The sequence below is a fragment of the Mauremys reevesii genome, linkage group 4, assembly GCF_016161935.1.
Source record: "Mauremys reevesii isolate NIE-2019 linkage group 4, ASM1616193v1, whole genome shotgun sequence".
Classification (NCBI taxonomy): domain Eukaryota; kingdom Metazoa; phylum Chordata; order Testudines; family Geoemydidae; genus Mauremys; species Mauremys reevesii.
This window is the reverse complement of record NC_052626.1, coordinates 116006819-116025799: the sequence shown is the minus strand read 5'-3', so window position 1 is coordinate 116025799 and position 18981 is coordinate 116006819. Positions and strand designations below refer to the sequence as shown.

Genomic DNA, 18981 nt, shown 5'->3' with positions numbered 1-18981 from the left:
TCAGTTTTTCAGAACGGAGAAAAGTATTTAGTAGTGTCCCCCAGAGGTCTGTACTGGGACGAGTCCTATTCAACATATTCATATATGATCTGGAAAAAGAGGTAAACAGTGAGGTGGCAAAATCTGCAGATGATACAAAACTACTCAAGATAGTTAAGTCCCAGGCAGACTGCGCAGAGCTACAAAAAGATCTCTTAAAACTAGGTGACTGGGCAACAAAATGGCATATGAAATTCAATGCTGATAAATGCAAAGTAATGCATACTGGAAAACATAATCCCAACTATATATATAAAATGATGGCATATAAATTAGCTGTTACCACACAAGAAAGAGATCTTGCAGTCACTGTGGATAGTTCTCTGAACTCATCCACTCAATGTGCAGCGGCAGTCAAAAAAACAAACAGAATTTTAGGAATCATTAAGAACGGGATAGAATCTGGAGGGAGCAAGGGCTGTTATAGCAGAAATAAGGGAGAGACAAGACAGAACTGGGGCAGGGGGGATCAAATCAGTATCTTAAATGTCTGTATACTAATGTGAGAAATATGGAGAATAAGCAGGAAAAATTCAAAATGCTAGTAAATAAACACAACTATGACACAGTTGGCATCACGGAGACTTGGTGGGATAATATGCATGACTGGAATATTGGTATGGAAGGATACAGCTTGCTCAGGAGGGACAGACAGGGAAAAAAGGGAGGAGGTATTGCCTTATATATTAAAAATGTATACACTTGGACTGAGGTTGAGATAGAAATAAGAGGCAGACTTGTTGAAAGTCTCTGGATAAATATAAAAGGGATAAAAAACAAGGATGATGTCATGGTAGGGGTCTAGTACAGACCACCAGACCAGTAAAAAGAGGTGGATGAGGCTTCTTTTAAACGACTAACAAAATCATCCAAAGCACAGGACTTGGTGGTGATGGCGGACTTCAGCTACCCAGACATCTGTTGGGAAAATAACACAGCAGGGAACAGATAATCCAACAAGTTCTTGGAATGTATTGGAGACAATTTTTTTATTTCAGAAGGTGGAGAAAGCTAGTAGGGGGGAGGCTGTTCTACAGTAGATTTTGACAAATAGGGAGGAACTGGTAGAGAATCTGAAAGTGGAAGGCAACTTGGGTGAAAGTGATCATGAAATGGTAGAGTTCGTGATTCTAAGGAATGGTAGGAGGGAAAACAGCTGAATAAAGACAATGGATTTCAAGAAGGCAGACTTTAGCAAACTCAGGGAGTTGGTAGGTAAAATCCCATGGGAAGCAAGTCTAAGGCCTGGTCTACACTTGGGGGGTGGGGGGAGGAATCGATCTAAGAAATGCAACTTCAGCTATGAGAATAGCGTAGCTGAAGTAGACGGACTTAGATCGACTTACTGCGGTGTCTTCACGGAGGTGAGTCGACTGCTGCCGCTTCCCCGTCAACTCCTCTTGCACCTCTCGCGGCGGTGGAGTACAGGAGTTGATGGGAGAGCGCTCAGGGATTGATTTATCACGTCTAGACTACATGTGATAAATCGACCCCCAATAGATCGATCGCTACCCACCAATCCGGTGGATAGTGCACACCTGGCCTAAGGGGAAAAACAATTGAAGACAGCTGACAGTTTTTCAAAGAGACATGATTAAGGGCACAAAAGCAACCTATCCCTCTGCATGAGAAAGATAGGAAGTATGGCAAAGAACACAGCTTCAATTACTTAAAACTCAAAAAAGAGTCCTACAAAAAGTGGAAACAAATTACAAAGAATGAATATAAATAAATAACACAAGTATGTAGGGACAAAATTAGAAAAGCCAAGGCACAAAATGAGATCAAACTAGCTAGGGAAATAAAAGGAAACAAGAAAACATTCTACAAATACATTAGAAGCAAGAGGAAGACCAAGGACAGAGTAGCCCGTTACTCAATGAGGGGGGACAGACAATAACAGAAAATGTGGAAATGGCAGAGTTGCTTAATGACTTCATTTCGGTTTTCACCAAGAAGATTGGTGGTGATTGATATCTAACATAGTGAATGCCAGTGAAAATAAGACAGGATCAGAAGCTAAAATAGGGAAAGAACAAGTCAAAAATTATTTAGACAAGTTAGAAGTCTTCAAATCACCAGGGCCTGATGAAATGCATCCTAGAATACTCAAGGAGCTGATGGAGGAGAGGTCTGAGCCATTAGCAAGTATCTTTCAAAAGTCATGGACGACGGGAGACATTCCAGAAGAATGGAAAAGGGCAAATATAGTGCCCATCTATAAAAAGGGAAATAAGGACAACCTGGGGAATTACAGACCAGTCAGCTTAACTTCTGTACCCGGAAAGCTAATGGAGTAAATACTTAAGCAATCAATTTCCAAACACCTAGAAGATAATAAGGTGATAAGTAAGAGTCAGCATGGATTTATCAAGAACAAATTGCGTCAAACCAATCTGATAGCTTTCTTTGACAGGGTAACAAGCCTTGTGGATGGGGGAAAGTGGTAGATGTGGTATATCTTGACTTTAGTAAGGGTTTTGATACTGTCTCGCATGACCTTGTCGTAAACAAAATACAGTCTAGATGGAAATACGATAAAGTGAGTGAATAACTAGTTGGAAAATCATTCCCAGGGAGTAGTTATCAGTGGTTCACAGTCATGCTGGAAGGGCATATCAAGTGGGGTCCCGCAGGGATCGGTTCTAGGTCCGATTCCGTTCAATATCTTCGTCAATGATTTAGATAATGGCATAGAGAGTACACTTATAAAGTTTGCAGATGATACCAAGCTGGGAGAGGTTGCAAGTGCTTTGGAGGATAGGATTAAAATTCAAAATGATCTGGAGAAATGATCTGAAGTAAATAGGATGAAATTCAAGAAGGACAAATGCAAAGTATGTCACTTAGAAAGGAACAATCAGTTGCACACATACAAAATGGGAAGTGACTGCCTAGGACGGAGTACTACGGAAAGAGATCTGGGGGTCATAGTGGATCACAAGCTAAATATGAATCAACAGTGTAATGCTGTTGCAAAAAAAAAAGCAAATTTAATTCTGGGATGTATTAGCAGGATTATTGTAAGCAAGACACAAGAAGTAATTATTCTGCTCTACTCCACACTGATTAGGCTTCAACTGGAGTATTGTGTCCAGTTCTGGGTGCCACATTTCAGGAAAGATGTGGACAAATTGGAGAAAGTCCAGAGAAGAGCAACAAAAATGATTAAAGGTCTAGAAAACATGATTTATGAGGGAAGATTGAAAAAATTAGGTTTGTTTAGTCTGGAGAAGAGAAGACTGAGAGGGGACATGATAACAGTTTTCAAATACGTAAAAGGTTGTTACTAGGAGGAGGGAGAAAAATTGTTCTTCTTAACCTCTGAGGATAGGACAAGAAGCAATGGGCTTAAACTGCAGTAAGGGCAGTTTAGGGTGGACATTAGGAAAAACTTCCTAACTGTCAGAGAGTGGTTAAGCACTGGAATAAATTTCCTGGGGAGGTTGTGGAATCTCCATCATTGGGGATTTTTAAGAGCAGGTGGACACACACCTATCAGGGATGGTCTAGATCAAGGGTCTCAAACACACAGCCCACGGAGTTATTTCCTGTGGCCTGTCATAGCTCCCCTTGCCCTCCACCTCCGCCCCCCCAAGCGTGCCATGTCCCCTTTCCTCTGCCTACCTCTCAGTGTGTCCCACTGCCAAGCTTAGGACTTTCAAGGAGGGAGCGGGGAGGAATGGAGCGCTCAGGGGAGGAGGCGGAAAAGAGGCAGGGCCGGGATTTGGGGAAGGGGTTGGAATGGGGGCAGGGAAGGGGTGGGAAGAAGTGGGGTAAGGGTGGGGGCTTTTGTATCTTTGTATGAAAAGGTGTCAGTGATGCGGCCCTCAGGCCAATGTACTAGTCCTCATAGATTCATAGATTCTAGGACTGGAAGGGACCTCAAGAGGTCATGGAGTCCAGTCCCCTGCCCTCATGGCAGGACCAAATACTGTCTAGACCATCCCTGATTGACATTTATCTAACCTACTCTTAAATATCTCCAGAGATGGAGATTCCACAACTTCCCTAGGCAATTTATTCCAGTGTTTAACCACCCTGGTGTGGCCCTTGTGGCAATTTGAGTTTGAGATCCCTGGTCTAGATAATAATTAGTCCTGCTTTTAGTGCAGGGGACTGGAGTAGGTGACCTCTCGAGGTACCTTCCAGATCTATGATTCTAAGACAGAAAATATCATGTTGCCTCTACATAAATCCATGGTACGCCCACATCTTGAATACTGCTTGTAGATGTGGTTGCCCCATCTCAAAAAAGATGTATTGGAATTGGAAAAGGTTCATAAAAGGACAATAAAAATTATTAGGAGTATGGAACGGCTTCCATATGAGGACAGATTAATAAGACTTAGACTTTTCAGGTTGGAAAAGAGACGACTAAGGGGGGGATATGACTGAGGTCTATAAAACCATGACTGATGTGGAAAAAGTGAATAAGAAATAGTTATTTACTCCTTCCCATAACACAAGAACTAGGGGGTCACCAAATTAAATTAATATGCAGCAAGTTTGAAACAAATACAAGAAAGTATTTCTTCACACAACACACAGTGAAACTGTGGAACTCCTTGCCAGAGCATGTTGTGAAGGCCAAGATTATAACAAGGTTCAAAAAAGAACTAGATAAATTCACGGAGGATAGGTCCATCAATGGCTATTAGCCAGGATGGGTAGGGATGCTGTCCTTAGCCTCTCTTTGCCAGAAGCTGGGAATTGGCGACAGGGGATGGATCACTTGATGATTACCTGTTCTGTTCTTTCCCTCTGGGACACCTGGCATTGACCACTGTCAGAAGACAGGATACAGGGCTAGATGGACCTTTGGTCTGTTCCAGTATGGCCATTCTCATGTTCTGAACCAGAAGGATACGCAACTCTAGAATAAGCTTCCAAGAGAGGTTGTGGAATTCCCATCATTGGATGTTTTTAAGAACAGGTTGGAAAAACACCTGTCAGGGATGGTCTAGGTTTACTTGGTCCTGGGGCTGAACTTAATGTCCTCTCGAGGTTCCTTCCAGCCCTATATTTCTTTGATGGCTGACGGCACTGCACACCATTGGGTTCTTTATGATTACTACTTATTGCAGTAGCGCCTAGCATACTGAGCAACATTTTCAAATTTATTTCAGGGGTACCTGGCCAAACCAGAGCAGCATGGCGACCTCACACACAAAGTCACAAAACCACTCACTCAAATTTGGCATGGTCAAGCCTGAGTGACGCTGTGACCCACTGGTTGCCCAGGAACCAATGACAGGTTAATCTGGCGCTGAGCAGAGGTCAACTACATTACCCAGAATCTTGTGCATCAGCCATACACAAGCATCAGTGTCTCTCACTCTGTCTCTGAGAGAGAGAGAGAGAGGCTAATGCACATGTGTGGCTGATGCATATGTAGCTGCAGGAGATAACATTATTAAATTGGGAATCGGGAGTCTGTTGTTTGTAAGTGGGAGTCTCCCTGACATGCTGGGAAACTTGGCCGGTGTGGTGCCTAGGAACCACTGTCATAGGCTAGGACCTCAATGTGCTGGGGCTGCACAAACATGGAACACAAAGATGGTCTCTCCCCAAAGAGCTCACAGTCCCAGCTGCCTGCCAGAACCACTGCCCTGCTTGCTGAGCTCACTGCCAGCTGGTGCCTTTCCCTTAGGGCAGGGGAGGAGACGCACTGGTGCAATCTGTGGCCTGGTCTGCTTCCCCACACTCCACTCACGCTGTACCGCTGTAATGTGGACACTTGCTACAGTGGTGGAAGAGGTTTTTCTATCACTATAGTAAATCTACCTCCTGGTAGTCGGGGGTGGCTCTAGCTTTTTTGCCGCCTCAAGCACGGCAGTCAGGCAACTTTCGGTGGCATGCCTGTAGGAGGTCTCCGGTCCCACAGATTCGGCGGCATGCCTGCGGGAGGTCTGCCAGTTCTGCGGCTTCAGCATACCCGCCGCCGAATTGCCGCCAAATCCACGGGACCAGCGCACCTCCCGCAGGCAAGCCACTGAAGGCTGCCTGACTGCCACCCTCTCAGGGACCAGCTGGGCATCCCCTGTGGCTTTCCGCCCTAGGTACGTGCTTGGAGCACTGGTGCCTGGAGCCGCCGCGGCTGGAGTTAGGTCCATGGAAGAATTCTATACTGGGACTTAGGTTTGCTTAACTATGTCTCTCAGGGATGTGATTTTTTTTCTCACCCCTGAGCAATGTAGGTAGATCAGCCCAAGTTTTAGGTGGAAGCCAGGCCTCACTACTATCTGTACATTTAAAACATTTGGCTGGGGTTTTGTGCAGATTATAAATGGCACTTTAGTACTTTTCTTTGTGTCCTTTCACTCTTCCTTTCTCTGTCTCTTTTGCTTGTCTGTCAGTCTTTGTCCCGGGATCAATCGTGGTAATGGTTGTAAATTATCTGAGTACTGGAGGGTTCCATTAATTAAATTGTGAAAGAATCCCAGACTTCTGTTTTCAGTCTTTCCTACTGAATAAAATAACGTGCTGTTCTAATAGGACAAAATGCTGCCTTTAGTATGTACTGAACGCCACTATGTTATTCAGCTTTAAAAATAGCAAACTGCAGCCTAATCACCAAAGCTGTGGGGAACAAACAACAGCCAGTTCTTGGGTTAGGGGGCATGGAAAGAAACACTGTGATTCAAGTAAAGAGTCCTAATCATGACCCTGAGTTAACACAAACGAATTAAAGGGACCCAGCAGTAACTTACAACAAGTTCCGAACATCACAGCCTAGAAGCCTCATGCCATCACATAGTACCATCACTCTTGAATCGCCCGCATTAAGATCAGCTATGATGTCATAACTCCACAATCTGCAGGAACCAAATATAGACCATGAGGAAACAATGCTTATTTTTACTCTATTCACTGCTGTCAGTGGTGTCTAAAAGGAGATTCTTTACCTGGCATTGCACAGATAAATCATAATGCTCCCATTGGCACAACAAGCCCGTGAGGGAATTCCTTTCCATGTGCACCTGTTGTGTCACTTACTGTGTATTCTGCATGCAAATGTCCAGCTGAATTGAAGGGAAAGGTGAACCTTGGGGGTCCATTTCTAATGGGTTTGAGAATTCTAGCAATTTGCTGTAATGAGCTGCTGGTTCATTACTGGATACTCCCATCTTCTAGAACAAGCTGGAGTGAAAGGCGTGGTTCACGGATGATGTACATGGGCACTAAATATGCCTTGAATATATTAGGAATTATTAACCACTATGATCACATCTCATTTCCAAACCAAGAATACTTTCCCCATCCTAACAGAGAAAAACTTGCTGACAGCTACCTCAGTTTACCCCAAAAGAGTGCCTATTCCAATTCTAACTCCACCTAGAAACCAGGCAATAGAAGGCTGATATTCCATTTTCAAGGTATCAGATAGGTTGTCTATAGAAAGCCAGATAAGTTGAAACTAGACTCTGAACTCTCCCAGGGATAAAATGGGAATGTTTACAAAAATTTCCTTCACTTTGCCTAAGTTTAATAGATATATTAGCTTAAAGAAATTGACAAAGGTAAGTCAACTGAGGAACACAGAAAACATTTTATACATTTATAGATTAATGAAATTGCTTCGGTGTAGCTAAAGAGGTCCACCCAAAGTTTAAACATTTTTATAGGAAAGAGCATGTAAAGTGTGACATATCATGGACACAATCAAATCATAGTGAAGTAAATCAGAGATAAGACTGGACACTGTAAATTTAAATTGGTTAGATCCACTGCTTGATCTACTTGAACTGAAGATTCCATAAGTCAAACTTCCTGAAACACTAAGAATCCAAAATGCATTTTCACCCCAAGTTACAAACTGCACTTTTGTCTGCCTTATGAATCAGATACAGTCCCCCTCTACATGTGGATAATCTGTTTTATTCCTTTTTAATTTTTTGTCTTTTATTTCACTATAAGCCCCAATTGCTATGGAATAAAATGTGCCAGACATAATAGAGAATATACAAAATATGTCAACTCGATTCAGAGGAATTGTAAAAGATGTTTGTTTTTCTTTTGACTGGCTGTTGCACTCTGAAATACTGTGATGAAAGTACTCTGAAATACTGATACAAATACTACAGCCCGAGAAAAAACTATTGACAGGGCTAAGCATCTGACGTGTGTGTAGCTTTGGAATATTAACAGAACTGCTTAACTAGGAGAATTTTCATTAACAATGTGAGTCAATATAGAAAATGATCTTTGAAATTAATGAAACTTACATATCCTCTGATGAGAAAGGACTCACAAACCCTTTATCACACACCGTCACCAGCTACTGGGCGTGGACAGAAGTACCAGAGAAACTGGAGCAGCAGAAACCGGAGGGGGTGGGACTAGATGACCTCCTGAGGTCCCTTCCAACCCTGAGATTCTATGATGCCTATTGGCAAGTGTCAAATAGGAAGAGAAGAGGGCAGCCCCCTCTAACAATCCCTGAAAAGGGTATAAAACCTAAGGACCACCTCAGAGGCTGCTTGATCCATTAAATATGATCAGATCTTCATGGCACTTCAGACCCCTACCATGAACAGCACTCCCCTCCTCCAAGAGTTGCCAGGGTTAAGAAGAGATTGCCCTGTCGGATGTTGTGGTCCTGGTATAAAGAGTAACTCACAGCATTGCACTGTTAACAGGCACAGACGTTACTTACCCTAGTTTCTGCAGTTTGCAGTTTGGATGTTTCAGCCCCTCACACAGGCGCTGCACTCCTGAAGCCCCCAGTGAGTGGCCCCCTATATTTAGCTCTGTCAGGGTCTGGTTGGTGCTGAGAGCAGAGGCGAGATCCCCACAACAAGCTGCCGTGAGCTTACAGACAGACAAACTGCAGGAGACAGACATTTACAGAAAGCAGAGCTACTTGCTTCTGCCCCGTTCTTTGCATTTCCCCTCCTTGATACCAGTGTGAATCTCTAAAGTGATTTTAGTTCAAAAGACAAATATTGATTTTAGTTTAAATAATAAAGACATCTATAGAAAGCTTTAAAATATATAATTACATCAAGAACAACAACAGAAACTATGTTATAAGAACTTTGAGGCAGCAAAGTCAAGCATTCAACCCCATAGGGAATGCTAGACTTCGGTTTCCCTTGTGACCGAAATTCAGCCCCCTTGTTTGTATGAATTATGACAATCTATAGTTATATAACCACATACTATTTTTTCTATAGCTCCTTGCCTGATCCAGCAGACAGGGCAGATGGTGCACTCTAAAGGAGCAGCCATGCAAAATTTCTTTTTACCTGCATCATTCACTTTGTGGTCCCAGAGCTTAATTCAATATAAAATACAGAAATATTAATTCCTCCTGGGCTTCTCTCAGGTGCTCTCACCATAGTAGCCGAGTGTTTCACAAACCCTAATGGATTATTTATCTTCCCAACACTCCAGGACAATAGGTGGCATTATCATCCTCACTTTCTAGGTGGGGAGCTGAGGTACAGAGAGATTAAGCTAAAAAATGTCCACTAGTTCTGGGTTCTCGAGACCCCTAGACCCTGGTTTTCCAGAGTCCTTAACATTTTAATAGCACATTACATGTTCGAAGCACAGCTCCTCAGTTGCAGTCATTGAGTGCTCAGCGTTTCTGCAAATCAGGCCCAGGGTCTCAGTTCGGCACCCAGAAAGTGGCTAACTATGAACATTTTGGTTTAGGTGATTTGCCCAGCACCACACAGACACTCCATGGAGAGGCGGGGAGCAGAGTCCAGGGCAGCATTCAGTTGCCTTAATTCTTCTTTCTCTTCCTGTAATACTCAGCCTCATTCTCTACCCACCTTCTGACTTCTGCAACACATGAGGCAGTGGTCCTACAGACAATGGCCTCATTCACTACACAACCCTGATTCATCTGCAGAGTTCAGTCCACTGACTTCCTTCCACAGGACCTCTGCCTCATAGCATGAAAGCATATCATTAAAGACTGCATCATAATGCACATGCCTGGGAGGAGGGGAGCGGGAGGAGAAGTGTCAAATTCGTTTTTCATGGGCAACCTTAAGTCTGAGATTTCCTCATTTAAATGTTTGACTTAGCAACAGTAACATTCCTTTAACAGGTTTAATGTAATTTCCTAAATTAAAAAAAAAAATCCTGAACACAGTAAATCCATTACATGGAATCGTAATTGACCCCCAAACTGGGCCATCAGCAGTGTTCTCACCTTTAGAACTCCCCATAGAGTGCTATCACTTGAGCCTACGGACTAAATGGTAACAGTAGTAGGCTGCTATCCTCTACGTGGATCAGGCACTAGAGGGAGATTAAACCCACTGGCAAAGCATGTGTCTCACAGCTATTGCAGGGTATGTCTACATAGCACAAAAATAAAAATAAAAAAGCATGTTTTAACTCAGGTTAGCTGCGCCAGGTTGAAACAGAAGTGAAAACACAGCAACTCTGCTTTTAATTTAGGTTAGCATCTTAAATTAAAGTGTACAGGGGAGCCTGGTCTTTAACTCGAGCTGCGAACGTGAGTTAGCAGCCATGTCTTCACTGTTGTTTTAACCTGAGTTAGCTAATGCAGGGTAGCTAACCCAAGAAAAGGACCCAGGTTTCTGTGTGTGCGTGCAGCATAGATATACGCTGAGGCTCAAGCCGGTGGGAGCAGCTGCAGAAGCACTGGGTGGGAGGAGGTTAAATGGTGCCTGGCGAGGGCCACCCTTCTCTCACAGCACCCCGGGCTCAGAACTGCGCATGGAGGATGCACCCCTTGGGAGGCACTCGTACTCATGCAGTGTCCTCCCTCGCCTCACCATGTGGCCTTGGGGGGAAAACTGCAGGGAGGTGTCAGCTGCAGACATAGTTGGGTCATGCTTTTGGATGCTGATGAGGTCAGAGCATTTTCTAAAGTTCTGAATAGGAATTCTCTCATCTGCGCTGGAACTTCTCCCTTCCTCCATTCCCCTCAGCATGGCTGTCCCACCAGCTCAGACTCCCTTTACGCTCCCTCCCACACACTTACCAACATGTGACCCTCCCCCTCTCCAATTCAATTCTGAATGTTGCTCAGTGAATCCAACTGAGCATAAGGGAGTCAAACTGAATCAGGCCTGCTGTAACCAAGGGACCAGATCAGAGGACTTGAGGAAGGAAAGCAACTAATGGGGGGGGGGGGGGGTGTAGAAAGGTGTAAACTATCCTTCCCCCTTACCTGACCTTACATTGTCTTCTGGCTACTTGGTTTGGAGAGATCAGCTCAGACTCCCTTACACAATTGGGGAGCAGGTGAAAATAGGTCTAGAGGTGTCTAAACTAGTCAAAGAAATTCAGAGTGTGAGGGACTGACTGAGGGCAGCAGAGCCACACAGAGCCTGGGGCTTCCCTAATTGGACTATTGTAATATCCTCTGTATCCTCCAGGATCCACAGTCTGTTATTTGCACTCCTCTGTGGATCACACTTGGAGAAAATGCTTTTCACCTGTGTGCAATGAATGGTGGGGGATGGGAGTAGTAGTACAGGCCCTTTACTTTCTGCCCCCACCCCACATGCCCAAAGGCAACAGTTTGAACCCAGGTCATTGATTAGTAATTTCCTTCATGTGAGGAATGTCTCCATGACAGCAGCAGGATTGTATCTCTCAGTGCTAGGACCAAGGTTCTGCCCCACATGCTTCCCCTGCTGCCTCCCCACCAGGCTCTCAGTAACAGATTCTTTGAAGGGCCTGAGATCTCAGCCACGTTGGTGCTGCAGGATTGCCCTGAAGCTCCCTCTGAGAGCACATGAGGAGGTCAGGTCCTTCCTGGGGGAAGCACAGTGATATTTATTTTATTTGTTCATTTATTTTTACAGCTCGTTCTGGAGAACTGGGTGGGGATCGGGTTCTGTCCAGCCTACATAGGAGAAGAGGATTCCAGTGCTCCAGTTCTGGGGACACTGAAGTTCTAAGGGGAGGGACATGGCAGCCATGTTATCTTTATGTCAAGACCCAAAGAAGAGACATGGGGAAATAACTCGCTCCTGAAATCTACACAGCCAAAATTTAAATAATTGTGAAAGCTTCTCTTGTTCTTTCCTGCTTCCTTCCCTCTCCACCCCACCTTTTTACTCCCACGTTTCTTTGTCTAGTTGCTAGGCTTTGTCCCAGGCTTAGTTCTTGTGATGGTGGTAATGGAGGAGCATTCACAGCAGGGCTGTGACCCTAGTAGAAAGCACTGAAATCACAGTAGCGCAATGTTCAGAGGCACAGACTAAAGGGAGCCAGCTGCTACTTACTCTAATATCTGCAGTCTGCAGTTGGGATGTTTCAGTCCCTCACACAGCAGCTGCACTCCTGGATCTCCCACTTCGTTATAGCCCAAGACAAGCTCTGTCAGGGTCTGGCTGGTGCTGAGAACCGAAGAGAGAGCGCCACAACAAGCATCAGTGAGCTTGCAGCGGTTCAAACTGTAGGAGATAGAAAGCAACAAGGAAGATAATCACTTGTTTCCTCCCTATTTGTAGCAATTCTCTCACTGCTGTCAGCGTCTGTGTGGAAGGGGATGGTTCATTTAGAAGAGACCAGTCACAGGGCTCTAGCAGGAAGCTGCAGGATGTCGGCACCAAAGGCCCCTGTGTGGATTCCTGTCCATTTACCCCGGCTCTGTCAGTCACCCTGTGTTCCACAAGGGAATGTTCAGATGAGCTGAAGGGAGGGAAGCAGAGTGTGTTCAGGGGGAAGGGGAGGGTTGTAATGAACTGGAGAATCCTAACACCAGACACGGAGGAACAGTGCAAACCCTTTCCCAGCGCTGGTACTCTGGTTCCTTTCTGCTTACACAAATGACATTTAAAGCTTCTGTAAAAGCTCCCCAAACCATTCTCCAGTGTCTAGAACTATCAGCCATGCCTGTGAGAGCCAAACTCCTTCCCAACTGGAAGATGAGTTACATTAGTTCTCTCCCAGTCAGACTCCCAGCTATGCATATGGCTGATGATAAACCCTTGACCCCACCGTACTCCCAGCCCATCTGTTTAGCACAGCTGGGTTCCCTGCTCCCACTTCTGGGTGTGTGAGAAAAGACCTTCCTCCCCTCCCTGTATCAGACCCACTTACACATGCTAGAGGGGGTGTTTACAGAGGTTGTAAAATGAAGGGACTCACAGCTAATATGTTACATAGCTGGGACACATGATCTTAGGGACCAAGTAAGTGATCCCCCAGATAAACTGCATGTTGTTGTGCTGGCTCCACAATCAAAGCACATCTGAATGGAGCATGTTTCTTGGCCTGGTGAATTACTGTGGGAGTTTGTAGTTAAAGGGTTTAGCCTTGGAGGTTAAGTTGCTACATATGAAAGAAGCCTGGCCCTGTATCACAGAATGTATTATTGGGACATCTTGGGACACTCAGTTAAGATCTCTGAGCCTCAGCTTCCCTCATCAGTGAAATGGGGATAATAACTAGAGTGGGCTGAAGTTTTTGGGGTGAATAGTCTATTCACCAAAAGATACAGTTTTGCTGAACAGTTTTGACCAACATTTTTTTTCAGGGCTAGATTCACTACACTGAAGGAGGAACTAGAGGCTTCCTTACAGCCTTTAGACCAGTGGGTAGGGCACTCACCGGGGTCTGTGTGAGACCCTAGTTTGAATCCCCACCCTGGAGCAGGGACTAGAATCCAGGTCTCCCTCCTCCCTGCCCTAACCCCCAGCCTATGGGTTATGTTGGCAAGCTGTCCCAAAGGTAGGGAATTGAGGGAAAGGACTACTGCCTCCAATACTAGGGGTGGGGGTTAATGATTTGCTTAGTTTTGAGTCATTGTTGCTGTGTGTTCCCCCTCCTTTAGTAAAAGTTTGCTTTGGTTTATTCACAGATTCAGGGCTTGCAAGTAGGGAAGTATTCCCATATAACCTCTCTGATGGACTGCAACCTTGTAGTGGTGGAGAGATTTGCGTGGGCTAAAGACCCGCAGAGCTATATCGTCCAGAGCTTTTACACTCCTGGTAGGGTCCCCTTAGCAAGCAAGTCTGAGGCGAGGCTCCTAACCGTGGTCCAAACTTCAAAAGACCCCAAAGGTGTCAGGGTTTTCCTCCTGTCAAGTTTTGTGTTGTTACCGCCTGTGCACTGGTTTCCCCATGTTAAAAGATTTCACACACAGGCCTCTGCCAAAGGGTTCACACCTGCACAAAGTCCTGCGGCGATGGACGAGTGGCAGTGAAGACAGGAGCAGTGATCTCAGAGTCTTTAGTCACAAATCTGCATGCAGGCGGCAGCCATGTGATGGCTGTTTTGTGCTTGGTTGAGACAGAAGCGTATTTCGGCAGCAGTGGCTGTGACTGTGCAGGCCGTTTCAGGATCCCCCCCTGCTCACCCCAAATGGGAAGGGGGCTAGAAAAGGTGCACCAAACATAGGCTGTCTCACACTCTTCTGACTGGATGGTCAGATCCAGTGGTATCACTCAACTCTGCGGCTGAAACAAGAGATATGACAATGAATTTCGCCACCTGGGATGTCCGCACCCTTGTGGTCTCTCAGCACAGTGAATGCCCAAAACGAAGAACTGCCATAATTGCCAGAGAACTGGCAAGACTCATCACTGACATTGCAGCTCTTAGTGAGACCCGCTGGGCCAATGAGGGCCAATTAAAAGAGGATGGGGGTGGCTGCACCTTCTTTTGGAAAGGAAAGCCACCTGAAGAGAGAGACATTCACAGGATTGGCTTTGCCATCAAAAAATAATATCGTCGGTCAGCTTTTGGAGCTTCCTGTGGGGATCAACGAGTGTCTCTTGACTCTTCGGCTCATGCTTAGCAACAACCAATAGGCCAGGGTCATCAGCGTATATGCCTCAACACTCGGTGATGAGGAAAACAATAAGGAGCAGTTTTACAGCGCTCTCGATGCAGTCCTCACAGCCACACCTATGTCAGACAAACTCATCCTCCTGGGAGATTTCAATGCCAAAGTCGGACGGGATTCCCAACTCTGGAGCGGCACAATAGGCAAAGAAGGGGAGGTAAATGTAAACCCTCCTCAGCAAATGCGTGGCACGTGACCTGCTCATCACAAATACTATCTTTAGGCAGAGTAACAAATTTAAGACCACTTGAAAACATTCTTGTTCCAAACACTGGCGCCTCCTTGACTATTTTATAGTCAGAACCCAAGACTATACTGACGTCTGTATAACACAAGCTCTGAGAGGTACCAATCACTGTTGGACAGACCATTGATTAGTAAGATCAGTCATGTACCTGCAGCTCACTCCACCACATCTCAAACACCCAAAGACTAAGCGAAAGCAGTACAATATCAAAGCACTTCAAGACAAAGCCAGCTGCGATACGTTCCAGAAATATCTGTTTGAGAAACTCTCTAACATGCCAGACAACATCATTGACATTCAAGAGCACTGAGATCAACTTAAAAACACCATTCACAATGCATGTGCTGAAACCATAGGATATTCCACTCATTGGCACCAAAACTGGTTTGATGAAAACAACGAGGAAATCCTAGCATTAATTCAACAGAAAAGAACTGCATTTTGTAACTGGCAAAATGATTCTTCTAACAAACGAAAACATGAGGCCTATCACCTGCTTAAAGCCAAAGTCCAAAGGAGGCTATGTGACATCAAGAGAAGACCTCTGAAATCCAGGGTTTTGTAGAACAGGATGACATGAGAAGCTTCTTTCAAGCAACAAAAACTATATATGGGCCAAGCTCCAAAAGCCCGACCCCCTTACATTCTCAGGATGGCTCCATTAAACAACGCTAGAAGTAGAATGCAGCCATTAAACAACGCTGGAAGGAGCACTTTGAGAGCCTACTAAACCGCGAATCCATGGTCTCTTGCAAGTCTAACAGGGGCACTCGTTCTGGCCTGCCCTATTTGTAACCATAAACACACACATCCCCATTCCCACTGGGCTGCACTTCAAAGGGTCTGTCTTCACAATGGTGGTGTCTCTCTGCTGGGAGCAGCTCGAATGTCAAAGGCACGAGTCACTGCAGCTGGAGCTGAAGCTGAAATGCGGGGGTTCAGAATAGCCAGAGGGACAAGCCCTCTTTTTCTCTTAGTTGTTTTAAATTAAATTGTCAGGGTGTCAAAAGTCATTTAAATAGCTATAAAATGGGTGTTCGCTAGAAGGTAAGAGTGAGCTTTTTAATGAATGCATTTTATTAAGGGTTATTTAAAAGAAAAGAAAAACTATTTATCCCCCCAAAATTGGGACTGTGGGGCCAGCTGTCTAGTGTGGGCTCAGTTTTACTTACAATCCCCAAACAAGGCAGGCTGATGCATGGTGTGAGCCACTGACACAAGTGCTGGAGACACAGTAAAGGGATCAGACACCAGCCACTGCCATGGGTGAGTGCTTTAAACAAAGGACATCATTAAATGCACTGAGGTGGCCAAATGTTACTTACATCAATCTCTGTAATTTGCAGTTTGGATGCTTCAGTCCCTCACACAGCTGTTGCACCGCAGTATCTCTCAGATCATAATTATGACACATCTCCAGCTCTGTCAGGCTCTGTTTGGTTCTGAGAACAGCAGCGAGATCCCTACCACAAGTGTCTTTGAGATGACAGCCTTCCAACCTGCACAAGAGACGAAATCCAGACAGAGCGATCACCATGTGAATTGTGCTCATCACAACTGTTCTGACAAGTGGCCTTGCCCACCAGCCCCCTCTCCCAACCAATCAGCACTGAAATTGGGCCAAGAGTCCAGTTCTAGCTGTGAGGATATTTTTTAGACAGCCATGCTTGGCAGCACATGCTGGTTCAGAAAGAGAAAGAGAGAGAGAGAGCAATCTCACTTTGGAAAAGGCCCACACTTTGCTTCTAATAAGTAACCATCTCTCTCAGTTTTGTCTAAGTCTTCTTCAAAAGAAGACATGCATATTACACTAGGCCCTGCCCCAAGCCCCACCCCTTGTCCAATGAGAAGCCAGTGTTGGGTGGGACTTCCTGATTCAGCCCCACTGCCTGCTCATCACCCTGGACTTATCAGCATTAAGAATAAGTCAAACATTTCAAGCTCCAAACCTCAGCCATCAGGTTTATGAGGAATAAGGTTTGGGGTAAGATACCAAAAGCAAGATACCAATACCACCCCCACCTCTTCCCCTGACCTTTGAGTGTATCTACTTCATCTCAGAGATCAATGACAAGATCAGCACTAGCATTCAGACAGCACAGGTTTTCCAGAGAAGCTGACAGAGACACTGCCTGATATGGTGATGAAGTTCTCAAGAATTACCATCCTTGGAGACTTCAGCATTTACATCAACAATATATCTAATCTAGTCTACCCTTTTCATCCAAAGATTGTCACACAGAGTCTCTGGGCCTACACACACACAAAGCTGGTTACGCCCTGTACCTGATATTCATAATGAACATCGACATAAGCAACAATTGTTATCTTATCCCAATCAGACCATCCTTTCCATAAAATGGAAAGCAGAACTCTCCTCATCTCCAGGCAAAAGTTCTGGCCATGGTGGCCTGTCCCCACAAGCTCACAGACTCAGCTATATTCACAAAATAATGGTGCCCTACCAATCAAGCAAGGAGTTGAAGAACCAGTGAGATATCACAGTCATTGACTGACCACTATAACCCATGTCTTGATGGCAGAGTACCACCTCCCCTGTATGAGCCTCACAGAGCTCTATGGTTTCTCAGTTCCTAGAGACTTCAACCTCCTTGGTTGAAGGATCCATCTTTCCTTAGATTTCAAGAGCTCTGACCTCATGTCCTTCAGGTGATGAATGCAAAAATTGCTGTCTGTCTCTGCTTATGCATCCCATTTCCCAAAGTCCACTGTCTCTTTTTTGAGAGCCAGGAAGGCTTCCTGGGGGTACAGCCTCCATCCCCTGGTGGGATTGTTAAGTGGCCCCGGCCACCACACCCCACCCTCGACTTGCTAGTTTGATGTTTTTGTTTACCTTCTATATTAATGTACTGACCTCACCTTGCTCAATTTACATTGGAGACACAGTCAAGAAGGTGAAACAACATTCTTTTGTCTAGGACCTACTGGGCTTACACACTGCCTGCCAAACGCATTTTAAGACCATACTTCCAGCACATCTCTATAATTCTTTATCCACCGACTGCACATACATCACACAATAATACTAATGACCAACGTGTCCCCAGTTTACATACGATCCCTTACATGACGCCTTCTAGATACAGATTCTGACAACAGTGAGCAAGGACAGTGAGTGTGTCAGGCCTGATGTGAATTACGGCATGATGTACCCTCTGCCAGCTGGCATTGAGGGACTCACAGAAGCCACTGTGGTTGGGGCTGAAGCTGAAACCCAAATTGAGTATTTCAGCTCAGACAGGGAGGTTTAGAATCCTCAGGGGTCCTGGGACCTCTTTTATTTTTATTAGTTTTACATAGAAAGATCAAAATATCAAAAGTTAGTAAAGCGATCTGTAAAATAGGCTGCTAGCTGAAGGTTAAGAGTGAGCTCTTTTAAATAATTATTAATAATTGGGGGGTTTAGGGGTCTAGGGGGTACTGTTTGGCATGGTGGAGCAAATCTCTGGCGTTCCAAAACCATCCTCTGCATCCATTTCCATTCAGCATCGGGAACCCGCACCTGACCCCCCTCTCCCAACAAAGGAACAGGTACCCCAAGCCTTTTAAATGCCAATAGGCAGTGATGTGACTACTGTGGGCTTTGCCAGTGGCCAAAAGATGAGGAAAATGGAGACGCCCCCCCACCCCCTCCAGAAAGAAGGCTGCCAACAAGGGCACTGAATCTATTATAGCCCTGCTGAAAAAAGCTTCTGCAGACACATTAGAAATCAAGGCCACAACGATGACTATGCACTTGACTGTTACCTCAGCTGATTCCTCTCTGAAAGCACTAAATGGGACTGATGAATGAAGCTGGAGAATATCAGCAGTGGAGGATCTCGTATAGAGAAGCCTTAAAGGCATATCCTCTGCAGAATGTAAGCTGGCAGACCTCAAGTGG

At 45.1% G+C, this 18981-nt stretch overlaps 1 protein-coding gene across 3 annotated transcripts in view; it reads right to left on the bottom strand.

The window, feature by feature from the left end:
* Positions 1 to 18981, bottom strand: part of LOC120403842 (NACHT, LRR and PYD domains-containing protein 3-like) — a 109363-nt gene that overhangs the window by 48796 nt on the left and 41586 nt on the right. For 2 of the 3 annotated variants that reach the window (XM_039535648.1, XM_039535647.1), the window contains exons 8-11: positions 16403 to 16576; positions 12264 to 12434; positions 8699 to 8869; positions 6753 to 6857 (exon numbers count right to left, since the gene is read on the bottom strand). In XM_039535648.1, coding sequence (XP_039391582.1) covers positions 6753 to 6857; positions 8699 to 8869; positions 12264 to 12434; positions 16403 to 16576 — 621 coding nt within the window. The remainder of the gene's footprint in view (positions 1 to 6752; positions 6858 to 8698; positions 8870 to 12263; positions 12435 to 16402; positions 16577 to 18981) is intronic. The other variant, XM_039535649.1, reaches the window with a different exon arrangement.